Genomic DNA, 16,092 nt, shown 5'->3' with positions numbered 1-16,092 from the left:
TTGTAATTGGCGGAAGCACAACTCTAGCAGCTGAATCGTTGCTGCCCAAGCTTTTCCTAATCTCTGGAATAGGAAAAATAGGACTATCAAAGGCATTTCTAAAGAAGTCGGACCTGTAGTAACACTCATAAACAGAATCTTTCTTTGCTAGAATTGCAGCCACGACATGCGTACAATGAAAATCATCAATTTGCAAAAGACGGCAAGAACATGTCGTTTGCCCAAGATCAACCATCACAGAAAAATCAGCAAATACTTCAAAAACAGTGAAACTAGAATGGCATACGGCCCAAGTCCTGCTAGCCTACGCGTTTTCCCACAGTCTAGTTTCCATCTCTGAACACAAAATTGTTGTCCACTTCTCAGCGTCAATTTGTCGTTGAGAATTCAATACCATCAATTCTATCGAGTCCCTTCCATCAAAGGTAACACCGGCAAATCTCGAAATACACCAACCCAGTTATTAAATGACTCGGCTAAACTGTTTGCCATCTCCCCATAACGCATTCATTTAAAAAATGCGTTGGCATAGTGATCTCTAGACAAATCAAATATAAATGTCTTCTCTTTCGCACTCCCAACAATCACCAACTCATCCATTGCTATTCTAAACTCTTCCTCTGTAACAACATATGCACATCTACTAAATAGATTGATAACACATTTTTGGAGTAGTTTCTCATAACCCGACTTCGGGTACTGCGATATCAAATTTTGTTTGAGGTGATAGTAACAGTAGGAAATAGCCATCCAAGAAACACAACCCCCATTGCATTTAACAAACTTTGATTATGGTCCAAGAAAAAAGTCACCAATCTCCCCATTGGTAGCAATATAGCAACCAAATGTTGAAGAAACCAAGTCCAGTTCTGCTCTGCCTCAGAATAAATAACTCCAAAAGCTAAAGGATAAAACCCTGCAAAACAAAACCAAAAGCACAAGTATAAGCAACAAATGAAAATTGCAGTGCAGTTTATGAAAACAAATCTGCTCAAATTTGAAAGGAAACCAAAAGGCAAATCCATGATCAAAGTACTAAAACTAAGTTCAAAACACATAAAAGTCCATGAGAAGGTATAACATTCCCACAGACTTGCAAATATTATTCTAAAATTGAATTATGAAACAAGAAACTGCACTGCAGTTTCCCCAGTAAAAAACTACAACAAATGGAAATTGCAGTGAAGTTTATGAAAACAAATCTGCTCAAGTGTGAAAAGAAACCAAAAGGCAAAGCCATGATAAAAGTACTAAAATTAAGTTCAAAACACAATTAAGTCCAATATCATTTGTAACATTCCCATAGACTAGGAAAAATTATTTTGAAATCGAAATATGGAACAGGAAAATGCACTACAGTTTTTGATAAAAAATGAAATAAACGGAAATTGCAGTGTAGTTTATGAGAAAACATATGCTCAAATTTGAATAGAAACCAAAAGGAAAAGCCATGATCAAAGTACTAAAACTAAGTTCAAAACACATTTAAGTCCATAAGCAGTTGTAACATTCTCATAGACTTGCAATGTAGTTTATGAAACAAGAAACTCAGAAACTGCAACAAACAGAAATAGCAATGTAGTTTATGATAGAAAATTAAAAAACTTCGAATCAAAATTAAAAGGAAAAGCCACGATCAAAGTACTAAACTAAATTTCGAAAACATATAAGTCGATATGAACGAAAAAAAGGTTCTCAAGTACCCATACCTCAACACCTAGGACTGCCAAAAATCTCCCCATCACAAAACGAAGAAGATACAAAATGGCATGCACAAAATCGCGCCACAAAACTGAGCTCGAAATAGGAGGACTAAGATCGAACTAGAGCACAGAAATCGCACGCCAAAACAAACCTTGATTCTGCATGCAAAAGCAAATTACACCCAAAACCTAAAGATCAATCTAAATAACACAAAACGTAATCAAAACAAAACAGAAAACCGAAGAAAATCAAATGAAAACCTACTAGAAAATCGAAGCTCCAATCGCAGCTAAACAAACCAGAGCTCCAAAATGTTAAGCCGAACGAAAACGAAAGATAAAAGTTCAAATCACGCGTAATTTAAATTGACAGGGGTAAAAAAAGTCATTTACTTTGTAAGTTTTATAGTTGGGCCAAGCTTTTTAAGAAGAAGAGTGGCATTGTCTTTTCAGTTATTATTTTAAGCTGGCCCAACGAATCCGGGCATCCTCTTTGGCCTAATCCAAAATAACAATTCTTTCCTATGTATTAAAACCCAAACAAAAATACTCAATGTCTCAAATACAAATTCGTAAAGTTACTTATGTCTAATACCTAATTTTTCTTAAAATAAAATAAGTTGTAATATCCCACATCAACCAACAGAGAAGAGGTGATGTGCCTTATATGTACATGCCCGCCTCCATCTAGCACGAGGTCTTTTGAGAGCTCATTGGCTTCGGAGTCATGGGAACTCTGAAGTTAAGCTAGTTTGGACTAAAGCAATCACAGGATGGGTTCCTAGAAACAAAACCATGAGGGCATGCGGCCTAAAAAAGGACAATATCGTGCTACGACGGAACCGATCCGGAGTGTGACAATTTGGTATTAGAGCCACTCTGCCGTATGGTGCGAGTGTGCCGATGAGGACGTTGGGCCCTTAAGGGGGGGTGGATTGTAATATCCCACAGCCACCCACGAAGAGGGGTGATGTGCTTTATATGTACATGCCCGCTTCCATCTAGCACGAGGCCTTTTAGGAGCTCACTGGCTTCGGAGTCATGGGAAATCCGAAGTTAAGCGAGTTTGGGGTAGATCAATCCCATGATGGGTGACCCACTGGAAAGTTACTCGTGAGTTTTGCTCACCATTCGTTATATCAACTACAAATAGCCTTAATACTTAACAATTGAAAAACATTGAAAAAAAAATATCAATAAAATAATTTTAAAAAAAAGATTGGGGATAATTATTGGACAAAGCCAAAGTTGAATGTGAGTATTTTTGCTCACCACTTTAACTCAAGGTGTACCCTCACCACCCTTCTCAACACTTGACATATGTCTATTGACATAACCATGGTTCCATAAATATAAAGTAAAGAGTTAACTATAGTTATGCCAATAGACACGTGTCAAATGTTGAGAAGGATGATGAAGGTACACCTTAGGTTAAAGTGGTAAGCAAAAATATTTCCAAAGCTGAATTGCGGAGAAGTCTTCCAATTTTAATTTGCAGTTTCCATCTAATGCATTATTTATTTGCTTCATGGTGTGACTGGCACTCAAATAGCCACCACAAGTTCTAAGATTCGGTTGAATAATATCCCATTTTGCATGTAATGCCTAAAAAATATTGTGGCGTTAATTAGTTGGATTAATCCAGGTCTTTGTGTACTCCCAAGCAGTCATGAGTCCAAGTTCTTAAGTTAACAATGTGTGTGAGTTTTCCCCTTTCCTTCCTAACTTTGACAAAAAAAAGTAAATACGAATGTTAAATTCTACGTTCTCAAAGTGGGTTAGCTCCATTAATCAAGTTCACTGATATACTCTAACTAAATTAAGAAATTAAATTTGGTAGGGTTTTGTTTGGGGTCCAAAATTTAGATTTGATGTATAGATAGCATAGGTATACCTACCATGTTAACCATTCTTAACCAATTTAATAAATCTGAGGACTCAAATTATAAGTCTGTATGGTTGGAGGAAAAAACATTTTGAATCCGGGCAATACATGAATAGTTGAATTTTAGAGAGTAGAATTTAAATTTAGCCCCATCATGGTTGGAGGTGACCTTACTTGTCTTCTCCACACATATTGTGATCATTAGTAAATGTGTTTCATGTGTTTCGTGAGTTTCATGATGAGCAAGCATCTGCTACCGCTTAAAGTTATAATATAAAATATCAGGCAATTTAACTGTAATGACTTGTATTTAAGGAGAAGCCAAGTTATACGTTGTTTAACATTCTGCCTTATCCATATCAAATTTCAAAACTGATAAGCATAAGCATGGCTCTGCACGGTTTTATTGGGACTCAAATAGAACTCAAGTCACCTGCTGATAAGTTCTACAAAATCTTCAAGGGCCAAGCCCACCTCATCCCAAATGTTTCTTCTGGCCATATCAAAGGCGTTCAGGTGCATGAAGGAGATTGGGAAACGCACGGCTCTGTTAAGATCTGGAATTATCATCTAGGTAATTAAGTAACTATGGTGACCCACTTAGGACAAGTTTAGTAATTTTCTGTTTCATTGTTAACTATATGATATGGGTATGAAAAAAACATCATAAGATGAGCTTATATATATTTTGTTGTTGTGAAATAAATGTGACAGGGGACGAAGTTGGGACTTTCAAGGAAAAGGTTGAGTACGACGACAAGAACATGGCGGCAACTCATATTGGATTGGACGGAGAACTGTTCAAGTATTACAAGAGCTTTAAGGGCATCTGTCAGTTCACTCAAAAGGGTAATGTTAGTGTTGCCAACCTGACGATTCACTATGAGAAACGGAATGCGGATGTTGAAGCTCCAGATAGATATCTTGGTCTCATGGTTACCCTCGTCAGGGATCTTGATGCTCACTTTGCCAAGGCATAATCGAATATCAAAAGCACATATATATGTTAATGCATGCTTTGTCTGGTTAATATTATAAGTAATGCTTTGTTTTATGTAAGTTTTTCTTTATGGCAAGTGCATGAGGGGATTTCATATGTGATATATTGTGATGTATTAGCTATGTGGGTTATCACATACATAAAATAAAATGCGTGGTGTGCTATATATATGTATATATATATATATATATATCTCCAGTTCTTGATCATCATTCATATATCAAGTACAAAATAGACTTAAAAATCAACAATATCCAACTAGTATATGTTGCGCGCTTGGATTCAAAGTACTTAAAAGATAAAAAAATCTGAAGTATGTTGCGTGCTTGGATTCGAATTTCACACTGAACACTTAGCCTTGTAGATGAAAAAGACACAAGCTAAAAGTAGTAAAAAAAGTAGTAGAAGCAGCTGGAAGCTCTTTCCTTCATAATTTGCGCTCTCCTTTTCCCTCTTCGTCTCTCCCTTTCTTTATCTCTCTGCCCCTTCCCTGTGAAATTGCTGGTTTACTTTAATATTAACAATCGACATAAAGAAAAGAAAGTGTAGCTGGATGCGACGAATGAAGGATAGATACCACAAAGAAAAAAGTTTTCACGTTCTTTCATTCCATAAGCAACACTAAAAAATTTCCTAATAATGTATGGACGAAACTCTCATGCCAACTAATCCAAAGCAAACACAACTCAACCCAGCCGGCAGCGCAATAAGCACCCTCCCTCTCAAAACCCACGACGTAACATAATCGTGTTAATTAATGTGATAGGAACTTCCATTACTTCGGTTTGCCAAAATAGAAACAAAAGAAAAGATTGATTGATGTTATAGTCTGATAACTACGGTTATCGCATATATAAAATAAAATGAGTGGTGTGATTTGTCCAGTTTTTGCTCACATTCGTTATATCAACTACAAATAGCCTTAATACTTAACAATTGAAAAAAAAAAAAAAAAAAAAAGATCTATATAAAATAATAAAAAGATTGGGGATAATTATTGGACAAGGCCAAAGCTGAATTGCGGAGAAGTTTTCCAATTTTAGTTTGCAATTTCCATCTAGGAAAATTCTCTAGTCCTTTGGTCTATGGGTACACCAAAGGATATGGGCCGTTAGATTGAGATTAGTGGGATATGGACTAATCTACACCTTTGATATAGAAAATCTGGAAACCTAGTATTGGAGGTAAAAAGGTTTATTAAATATTAAAATATGTTACAGTCCAATTGGCAAATCGATACCCATCAATTGGCAAATCGATACCCATCAATTGCCACAGTCACTTAACGTTTTATTCATGGTGTAAAAGCTCGTAAATTCGAACCCAAATTCTGTAATCTACAAGATGAAGGTAAACTTTACAATGTTATGGAACATCTATGTGCCAAATATTTTAATATGATTTCTTAAGGTTGTAAACCAATATTTTTACAAGCATATAGATAACATTTACAATGTTATGGAACTCTCAAGTCCCAAAAACTGCAACATGAGTAATTAATGTTGTAAATATTGGTTTTTACAAAAACTAAGAACAATTTTACTTTTTTAAGGTCCAACCAAACCTTAATATTGTAATCGACATCATTTTCATTGTAAATTAGTCTATTACAATATTATGGATTAGAGTCAACCTTGTAATTACGATGCAAAAGCTCATAAATTCGAACCAAAATCTTGTAATCTACAATATTAAGGATAGACTTTGCAATGTGACAAGACGTATAGGTGCCAAACATTGTAATATGAGTCCTTAATATTATAAACCTCTGTTATTACAAGATTATGGATAAATTTTAAAATATTAGAGAACTCTCATGTGCCAAACATTTTAATATGATTCCTTGAGGTTGTAAATCATTGTTTTTACAAGTTTGGATAACATTTACAATTGTATGGAACCCTAAGTTCCCAAAAACTGTAACATAAGTCCTTAATGTTGTAAATCTCTGTTATTACAAGATTATGAATAAAATTTAAAATGTTAGAGAACTCTCATGTGCCAAACATTTTAATATGATTCCTTAAGGTTGTAAACCATTGTTTTTACAAGCTTAGGGATAACCTTTACAATTGTATGGAACTCTAAGGTCCCAAAAACTGTAACATGAGTTCTTAATGTTGTAAATCTCTGTTCTTACAAGATTATGGATAAAATTTAAAATGTTAGAGAACTCTCATGTGCCAAACATTTTAATAGGATTCCTTAAGGTTGTAAACCATGTAAGAAGGTTTATTGCCTTAAACCTACTGAAGTGATCTTCTAATCAATAAAGGATTGAAAGACTTATTGTTTATCAGGAACTCAAACCTATCTCGATTAGGTAGCCTTTAAAACAGTGTTTAATAAGGATAATGAAGGCTTAAAGGTTCCTAGTTCTACAAGGATTGGAATAGATTAGTTCTATCGCATGAAGGATATCTATCTCTAAGTGTTTCTTGATGGGCAGGACACTTAGAGAGATGCATATATATATATAGAAGGCTCCCTCCTAGATCCGATACACACATCTAAGCTAATCAGAAATTCACCCATCAGAGTTATAGCTATAAGGATCGGTTTCTAGGAGAAGAGTCTTCAGTACCTTGCACAACCAATCTGTCCAGCACCATGTCAGACTCAGGTTAGTGTTAAACATGTTTATGATTTTCAAGAACTTACATGTGGTATCAGAGCTTAAGTTATATCATGTTTTACCTAACAAATCTCGTTCAGGAAAATCAAAGGAAATAAACTGACAGTTTTTAAGTTATAAAGTATGAACATGATAACAGTATAAAGTATGAACTTTATCATGTTCATGACAGTACAGATCATCGCTTACAGTGTTTGTGTGGTGATTGAGTAAGCCAAAGCAACTCAATCACTGCATGATCATTGTATTCAAAGGTCATGATCAAAAATTTTGCATCATGATGCAGAACATATCAAAATGACTTTCTGTCCAAAGATGTAAGCATTTTGATACGTTTTCATCATGGTGGATTGACATAGAACATGGATGGATATGGATTAGTGAAAGATTTTCTTCTGTCTAAAGATGTGGAAGATCTTTTTCTCAGGAAGTTCATATCTATTCGTTTTCCAGTGTCAAAAAAGCATACTTAATTTACTGTCCAAAGATGTGGTTAAGTGTGTTTGATTAAAGTCCTGGGGAAAGTTGTTTATATAAAGTGCTTATCTTGTTTTAAAACATGTACAGTCAATCATAACTCGATTCGAACTCTCACTGGCTCAAATTATAAGAAATGGAGAGAAGATGTGGAAATTGCTCTTGGACTTCTGGATTATGAGATGGTTTTTATTGATGAAGCTCTATCAGTACCTGCTAATGATGCATCTGCTGAGACTAAGGCAAAATATACAAAGTGGATTAAAGCTAACAAAATGGCAATTCTGATCATGAGGAGGTCTATTTCAGAAGAAGTCAGAGGAAGTATTATCGAAACTGAGAATGCTAAGCAGTTCATGGAAGCTATTGCAGAAAACTTCCAAGGATCTAAGAAAGCTGAAATAGGCACACTCATGAGCCAGCTGACAGACATGAAATACAATGGAGAAGGCTGCATAAGGACTCACATTCTAAACATGGTTGAGATAGGAAACAAGCTGAAAGCCCTGAAAGTCAATGTAGATGAGACCATGATGGTGCACTTCGCCATTAACTCCCTACCTAGCATATTTAGACAGTTGAAAACCACTTATATTGCTCAGAAGGAGATATGGTCAGTTGCTGATTTGATAGGTATATGTGTGCAGGAAGAACAAAGTATTAGAAAAGACAAAGGCAAAGAACAAGTGTGTTGGGTGCAGGATACAAAATTCAAACCAAAGGAATGGTCCAAAAACAAGAATGCAGATAAGCAGCAAAGGAAAGATGAGACTGCAAAGGGCATAGGTCCAGTAGGCTTGAAGTGTTTCTTCTGCAAGAAGTTTGGGCATTTGAAGAGAGACTGCAGAAGATACAAACGCTGGTTGGACAAGCAAAAGGGAAAAGGTAAGCATGAAAATGTCTCTGTGATTTATGAATCTAATACAGTTGAAGTTTTATCTAATTCATGGTGGATAGATAGTGGTGCAACAGTTCATGTAACTAACTCTCTGCAGGGATTCAAAACAAAGAGGGTGCCAAACAAGGATGACTTGAAGGTGTTCGTGGGAAATGGAGAAAGAGTTAGAGTAGATTTTGTTGGTTTAGCTAGCCTTGAGTTGGAGTCAGGTTTTGTTTTGGAATTAGTTGATGTCGTTTATGTACCTTCTATGACAAGGAACTTATTATCAGTTAGCAAGCTTGTAAAATCAAACTTACAGTTTGAGTTTGATGAGTCTGGTTTCTCCATTTTCAGAAATAAAAGTTTTATTGGTAATGGATTGTTGATCGATGGGATGTTTCGTTTGAACTGCAAATTGCCAAATCAAAGTACAGAGATGATAAATGTGTTAAGTTCAAAAAGACCTTGTAATACTGCACCCTTCACACTATGGCATAAGAGACTTGGACATGTCTCGAAAGAAAGAATGAATCTCTTAAGCAAAGAATCAATTCTTCCACCACTTAACCACCATGAACAAGATAAAACATGCATTGAATGTGCAAAAGGAAAATTGACAAATCTCAGAAAGAAAGGGGCGATAAAGAGTGAAAAACTACTTGAGATAATACACACAGATATTTGCGGACCTTTTCCAGTTGATACACATGATGGTTTCAGGTATTTTATTACCTTCACAGATGATTTTTCAAGATATGGATATGTGTATCTGATAACAAAAAAGTCCAAAGCACTGGAAATGTTTAAAATCTACAAAGCAGAAGTAGAAAACCAGATGGATTCTAAGATAAAGGTTGTAAGATCAGATAGGGGAGGGAGTTCTATGGCAAGTTCACTGAAAGGGGAAGAAATCCAGGACCTTTTGCAAACTTTTTGCAGCAAAAGGGCATTATTGCACAGTATACAAATCCTGGGACACCACAACAGAATGGTGTTTCAGAAAGGAGAAATAGAACCTTAATAGAGATGGTGAGAAGCATGATGTGCTGTGCAAAGCTTCCTACTTTTCTATGGGGAGAAGCTTTAAAAACTGCAAATTATCTTGTCAATAGAGTACCTACCAAAGCTACAAACAAGATACCCTACGAAATCTGGAGCAAAAGAAAGCCTAGTTTGGCTCATCTAAAAACCTAGGGATGCAAGGCAGAGGAAAAATTATACAATCCAATGCAGAAGAAACTTGATTCCAAAACTGTGAGTTGTTTCTTCATAGGATATCCAGATAGGACAAAAGGTTACAGGTTTTATTGTCCCAAACATAACACAAGATTTGTGGAAACACAAAGAGCAATCTTCATTGAAGAAGAAGATGGAGGATTAGATGATACAGATTTTGATTTTGATGAGGTTTTGGAAAACAAGGAAACTGCAGATGAGAATCAAATGAGAAATGTTACCATTTTAGCTCTTGATGTCTTGGGAGAAAACCAAGACTCACCAATGGATGAAGAAAGAAATAATGAAGAAGGAGAAGTGACAGAAAACCAACAAACTGCAGCAGAAGACGTTCAGACAGATCAACCAGTACAGGTTCCAAATCCACAACTCAGGAGGTCACAAAGGCCTAAGAGGCCGGCCTTGTCCAATGACTATTTTGTTTATCTACAAGAATCTGAACATGACATCAATACTGAGGAAGACCCTGCAACTTTCAAGCAAGCCATGGAAAGTAGCAAGTGCACACAATGGTCTGCAGCCATGGAATCTGTACTAGAATCAATAAGCAAAAATGGGGTATGGAAACTAGTAGTTTTACCACTAGGATGCAAACCTATAGGATGCAAGTGGGTCTATAAAACTAAAAGAAATGCACAAGGACAAATAGACAGGTATAAAGCCAGACTAGTGGCAAAAGGTTACACACAAGAAGAAGGAGTTGATTACAATGAGACTTTCTCTCCAGTGTCGACTAAAGATTCATTCAGAGTTATAATGGCTTTAGTTGCTCATTTTGATCTGCATCTTCATCAAATGGACGTTAAGACAGCCTTCCTAAATGGAGATCTAATTGAAGAAATATATATGAAGCAGCCAGATGGTTTTGCCTCAAAAGGGGAAGAAAGTTTAGTGTGCAAGCTGCAGAAATCAATATATGGTCTAAAACAGGCATCAAGACAATGGTATCTCAAATTTGATGAAGTTGTTAAGTCCCAAGGCTTCATTGATAATCCATTAGATGAATGCATCTATATGAAATTCAATGGAAAGAATTTTATTTTTATGCTACTATACGTGGATGACATCCTTCTAGCAAGTAGCAATCTGTCTATGTTGCATGACACTAAAGGGATGCTATCCAATCATTTTGATATGAGTGATCTGGGAGAGGCAAACTACGTTCTGGGAATTGAAATCAATAGGGACACAGAAAGAAAAATGATTGGTTTATGCCAAAAGGCATATATTGAGAAAGTGCTTAAAAGGTTTAACATGGGAAATTGTACAGGATGCGATGTTCCTTTCTCAAAAGGGGATAAATTGAGCAGTGAACAATCTTCTAAAACTGAGCAAGAGAGACAGGAGATGAAGGACAAACCCTATGCATCATTGGTAGGAAGCCTGATGTATGCACAAGTCTGCACTAGGCCAGACTTAGCATTCTGCATAAGTGTTCTTGGCAGATTTCAGTCTAATCCAGGTCAAGCACATTTGATTGCAGGAAAGAAAGTATTAAGGTATTTGCAAAGAACTAAAGAGTACAAATTGGTCTATAGAAAGGTTGAAAATTTGCAGCTGGAAGGATATGCAGATGCAGACTTTGCAGGATGCCAGGATACTAAGAAATGCACATCAGGAGTTGTTTTTCTATTTGCAGGTGCTGCAGTGGCATGGAAGAGCATGAAACAGCAGTATGTTTCAACCTCCACCATGCAAGCAGAGTTCTTGGCAGTTTATGAAGCCACTTCAATGGCAGTGTGGCTCAAAAATTTCATGTCCATGCTGAAAATTGTGGATTCAATACAGAGACCGATTCAGTTATGGAATGACAATACTGCAGCAGTGTATTTTGCGCAAGGAAATAAGAGATCAAGTGGAATGAGGCATTTGCATTTAAAGTTCTTATCTGCGAAGGAAAAGATCAGAGATGGAGAGACTGCTCTAAGTCACATTGGCACAGATTTTATGATTGCAGACCCCTTGAATAAAGGGCTGCCTAATCATGTTTTTCACAGACATGTGGCAAGCATGGGATTGCAATTCAGTTTTGATACCTAAAGTCAGTGGGAGTCAGTGGGAGCTAGAGTTCTTGCAGTCATGTTTTATTTTGATTTTGTTAACTAGTTCTATCTAGTCAGATTCTGTTTAAAGTAGACTTATTTGAATTGTTTTTATATAATGTTTTGCATTTACTGCTTCTGGATGACAAATAGAATAAAGGCCAAACTGTGATCATGCTAGCATTATGTTTTGCAGTTTGAATCTATGAATGAGTCATTAAAGGAGACCTTGGTAGTCTTAAAGGGTGAGCAAAGAACTGTTTTGTTTTATTACACTTACAGTAAAACAAAAGGGTTCTCATTTTCAATCTAGTTGGATGCCTTATGTGTTTTGCAGGTTCATATATGTGATTATAAAAGTCTTGGATGTTATATATCCAGTGTACTTCGATAGTCCTCTATGAATTTTCAAAATGACAGTGGCTTGATAAAGGAACAAGAGAATTTTGAGTTCCACATGGCCATCAAGTGATGAGCAATAAGTCTGAATTGATTATTAGATCAAGTGGGAGAATGTAAGAAGGTTTATTGCCTTAAACCTACTGAAGTGATCTTCTAATCTATAAAGGATTGAAAGACTTATTGTTTATCAGGAACTCAAACTTATCTCGATTAGGTAGCCTTTAACTCAGTGTTTAATAAGGATAATGAAGGCTTAAAGGTTCCTAGTTCTACAAGGATTGGAATAGATTAGTTCTATCGCATGAAGGATATCTCTAAGTGTTTCCTGATGGGCAGGACACTTAGAGAGATGCATATATATAGAAGGCTCCCTCCTAGATCCGATATACACATCTAAGCTAATCAGAAATTCACCCATCAGAGTTATAGCTATGAGGATCGGTTTCTAGGAGAAGAGTCTTTAGTACCTTTGCACAACCATTCTGTCCAGCACCATGTCAGACTCAGGTTAGTGTTAAACATGTTTATATTTTTCAAGAACTTACAAACCATTGTTTTTACAAGCTTAGGGTTGGCACATTTTAATAGGATTCCTTAAGGTTGTAAACCATTGTTTTTACAAGCTTAGGGTTAACCTTTACAATTGTATGGAACTCTAAGGTCCCAAAAACTGTAACATGAGTTCTTATTGTTGTGAATCTCTGTTATGACAAGATTGTGGATAAAATTTAAAATGTTAGAGAACTCTCATGTGCCAAACATTTTAATATGATTCCTTAAGGTTGTAAATCTCTGTTATTACAACATTCTGCCTTTTACATATCAAATTTCAGAACTGATAAGCATAAGCATGGCTCTGCACGGTTTTATTGGGACTCAAATAGAACTCAAGTCACCTGCTGATAAGTTCTACAAAATCTTCAAGGGCCAAGCCCACCTCATCCCAAATGTTTCTTCTGGCCATATCAAAGGCGTTCAGGTGCATGAAGGAGATTGGGAAACGCACGGCTCTGTTAAGATCTGGAATTATCATCTAGGTAATTAAGTAACTATATGGTGAACCCACTTAGGACAAGTTTAATTATTTTCTGTTTCGTTGTTAACTATATCATATGGGTATGAAAAAAACATCATAAGATGAGCTTATATATGTATCTTTGTTAAATGTGATAGGGGACGAAGTTGGGACATTCAAGGAAAAGGTCGAGTACGACGACGAGAACAAGGTGGCAACTCTGACTGGATTGGACGGAGAAATGTTCAAGTATTACAAGAGCTTTAAGGCCATCTTTCAGTTCACTCAGAAGGGTGAGGTTAGCGTTGCCAACCTGACGATTCATTATGAGAAACGGAATGCGGATGTTGAAGCTCCAGATAGATATGTTGGTCTCATGGTTACCCTTGTCAGGGATCTTGATGCTCACTTTGGCAAGGCATAATCGAATATCAAAAGCATACATATATATGTATGTTAATGCGTGCTTTGTCTGGTTAATATTATAAGTAATGCTTTGTTTTATGTAAGTTTTTCTTTGTGGCATGAAGGGATATGTGATATATTGTGATGTATTAGCTATGTGGATTATCACATACATAAAATAAAATGCGTGGTGTGCTCTATATATATATAGACTTAAAAATCAACAATATCCATCTGGTATATGTTGCGCGCTTGGATTCGAAGTAGATTAGCTCCATTATTCAAGTTCACTGATATACTCTAACTAAATTAAGAAATTAAATTTGGTAAGGTTTTGTTTGGGGTCCAGAATTTAAATTTGATAGGTATAGATGGTACAGGTATACCTACCATGTGCAAGATCCCGACACGTTTAACTGCCACATCTCATATAGATCAAATCATGTATATGGAAATGTTGAAACTTTCAAGGAAAAGGTGGAAATAGATGAAGCAAACAAGTTGGTGAGTCTTACTGCTTTGGAAGGATCACATGTGTTGGACAACTACAAAAGCTATAAGATCATTCTCCAGGTCACTCCAAAGAGTGAAGGAGGTTTGGTGAAAATTACCCTAGAATATCGAAGACTTAATGAGAACGATCCGCCTCCACATAAGTACATCCGGTTTTTTGGTCAATGTCATTCAAGATATTGATGCACATCTTCTTAAGGAATAATTACAACAACAAGACAACAAGATTTATGCGCGCAACTTTGAAGGATATATGTAATAAAATAAGGGTAAGCTATCCTGGTTGTTTAGTACCGTTTCGGACTTGCAATTTCTATCTTGGAATTTATAGACAAGAATGAATTGAATTGTGTGCAATATATAAGTATATTGATTGTGTGTGAACAAGTTTTCCTGGGTGTATTAACTCATCCAAAAGAATAAATTATGATCAGTATATTGTGCTACTCCTAAAATATTATCCTTTTTTTTTATTGTTGTTCTTGTTTTGCATTAACATAAGTACCTTATTTCTACTTAACCATACAATTTATCACTCAAATTTGCTACGAAGGGCAAAGCTGAATTATTGATGTATCTTCCAATATGGCCCGCTTGGTTTGCAGTACTTTTCATCTAGTGCAATTATTTGCTCCACCCATGCTGCTGGCATCGAGAAAGACCACAACTTTTGAGAATTGTTTGACATATTTTGCACACCGCCATGTCAAGTTTTGCATGAAAATCTCATGGCAGCCGCGGATCATTACCCTTTGGGGATTTGGCTGGTTGGATAGGAATGCCCCACCAGGTGTTTCTTGAAATTGACTGAACAAAGGATGGGCAGTAGACTCGATCATGACCCGATTCAAGTTCATTAGTGGAGTACTCACTCTGTGTTTTGGTTCATGGAAATGAATTGATGAGAAATCAATTTCTATATGTAGTTTTTCATGGAAAAGGAAATCGAAAATTTATTTCCTATATTTGATATAATGTTGAAAAAATAACTAGAAAATATCATTTTATTTCATTTCCTATGTGTGGTTAGTGTATGAATTGAAAATACATTTTGTTTAGTTTTTCAATTATATCCCTAAATCAAAATTTATATATATATATATATATATATTAAAAAGTGTAATTAATTTTGCCATGGTATTTTTAATTGTTAATTGTGGTAATTGGTCATAAAAAGTTGTAATTAATGCTTGTCTTGGTTTCCCATGAGGACGGAAAATGAAACCCAATATAAATTACTTTTTCAAGCCTGGACTTACCAAACATGGGAAGGTAAATAATTTCTCATTCCCATGCTCCTTTCCCCATGAACCAAATGCAGTAAATACTAAGGTTTCTACTTTCTTAAAGTTCATTTGCTCGAAACTACCAGAAAAACCTAATTGAGAAAACCCTAGTCCATAAATTTACACATTTATGTACTCTTTATACTTAGTTTTTGTAGGAGAATTTGATTGAAAAAGGACTTATCACTTTATTTTCTCAATTTTCAGCTTTCTTGAGCAAGTAATTGGTTTTCAACGGAAATATAACTTTTTGGTGGAGTTTTAGTACAAGACCAATTGGAAATGAAAGCTAAGATCTTGAAGATGATTGTGGAATTTTTCTAGAATTTTCGGAGCAACCAATGAGAGCAGTCTTTGAAGTTAAGCTAGCATAAAAGTGAAGTCCCGTCAAAACTGTGCTGCTATGGAAGAATGATTATTTGAAGACTTTTTTTTTTTTTTTTCTCAAGGCGTGTGATATATGGCTGGAAAGATAAGAGAAAGACCTACAATTTACATATTTATTTCGAATTTTCTTGGAGTATGAATGATTTCAAACGTGCGTGCAAAGTAACTAATGTGTTATCCTAGTGAAAGTAGGAAGATGAGTCAATTACTTACCCATTTTGGATTT

At 35.7% G+C, this 16,092-nt stretch overlaps 2 protein-coding genes across 2 annotated transcripts; both read left to right on the top strand.

Annotated features, from left to right (window-relative positions):
• Positions 1-3,951: 3,951 nt before the first annotated feature.
• LOC117615688 (MLP-like protein 328) lies at positions 3,952-4,581 on the top strand. Its single transcript, XM_034344820.1, has 2 exons — positions 3,952-4,162; positions 4,303-4,581. The coding sequence occupies exons 1-2, from the start codon at positions 3,976-3,978 to the stop codon at positions 4,566-4,568; spliced, it is 453 nt and encodes a 150-aa protein (XP_034200711.1). The 5' UTR covers positions 3,952-3,975; the 3' UTR covers positions 4,569-4,581.
• An 8,487-nt stretch (positions 4,582-13,068) lies between these two features.
• On the top strand, positions 13,069-13,743 carry LOC117615617 (MLP-like protein 328). Its single transcript, XM_034344728.1, has 2 exons — positions 13,069-13,297; positions 13,434-13,743. Exons 1-2 carry the CDS (start codon positions 13,111-13,113, stop codon positions 13,697-13,699), a joined length of 453 nt encoding a protein of 150 aa, XP_034200619.1. The 5' UTR covers positions 13,069-13,110; the 3' UTR covers positions 13,700-13,743.
• Positions 13,744-16,092: the final 2,349 nt, after the last annotated feature.

The sequence above is a fragment of the Prunus dulcis genome, chromosome 1 (genome assembly GCF_902201215.1).
Source record: "Prunus dulcis chromosome 1, ALMONDv2, whole genome shotgun sequence".
Lineage (NCBI taxonomy): Eukaryota > Viridiplantae > Streptophyta > Magnoliopsida > Rosales > Rosaceae > Prunus > Prunus dulcis.
Note: the sequence above shows the minus strand (reverse complement) of the source record. Positions and strands in the feature narration are given on the sequence as shown.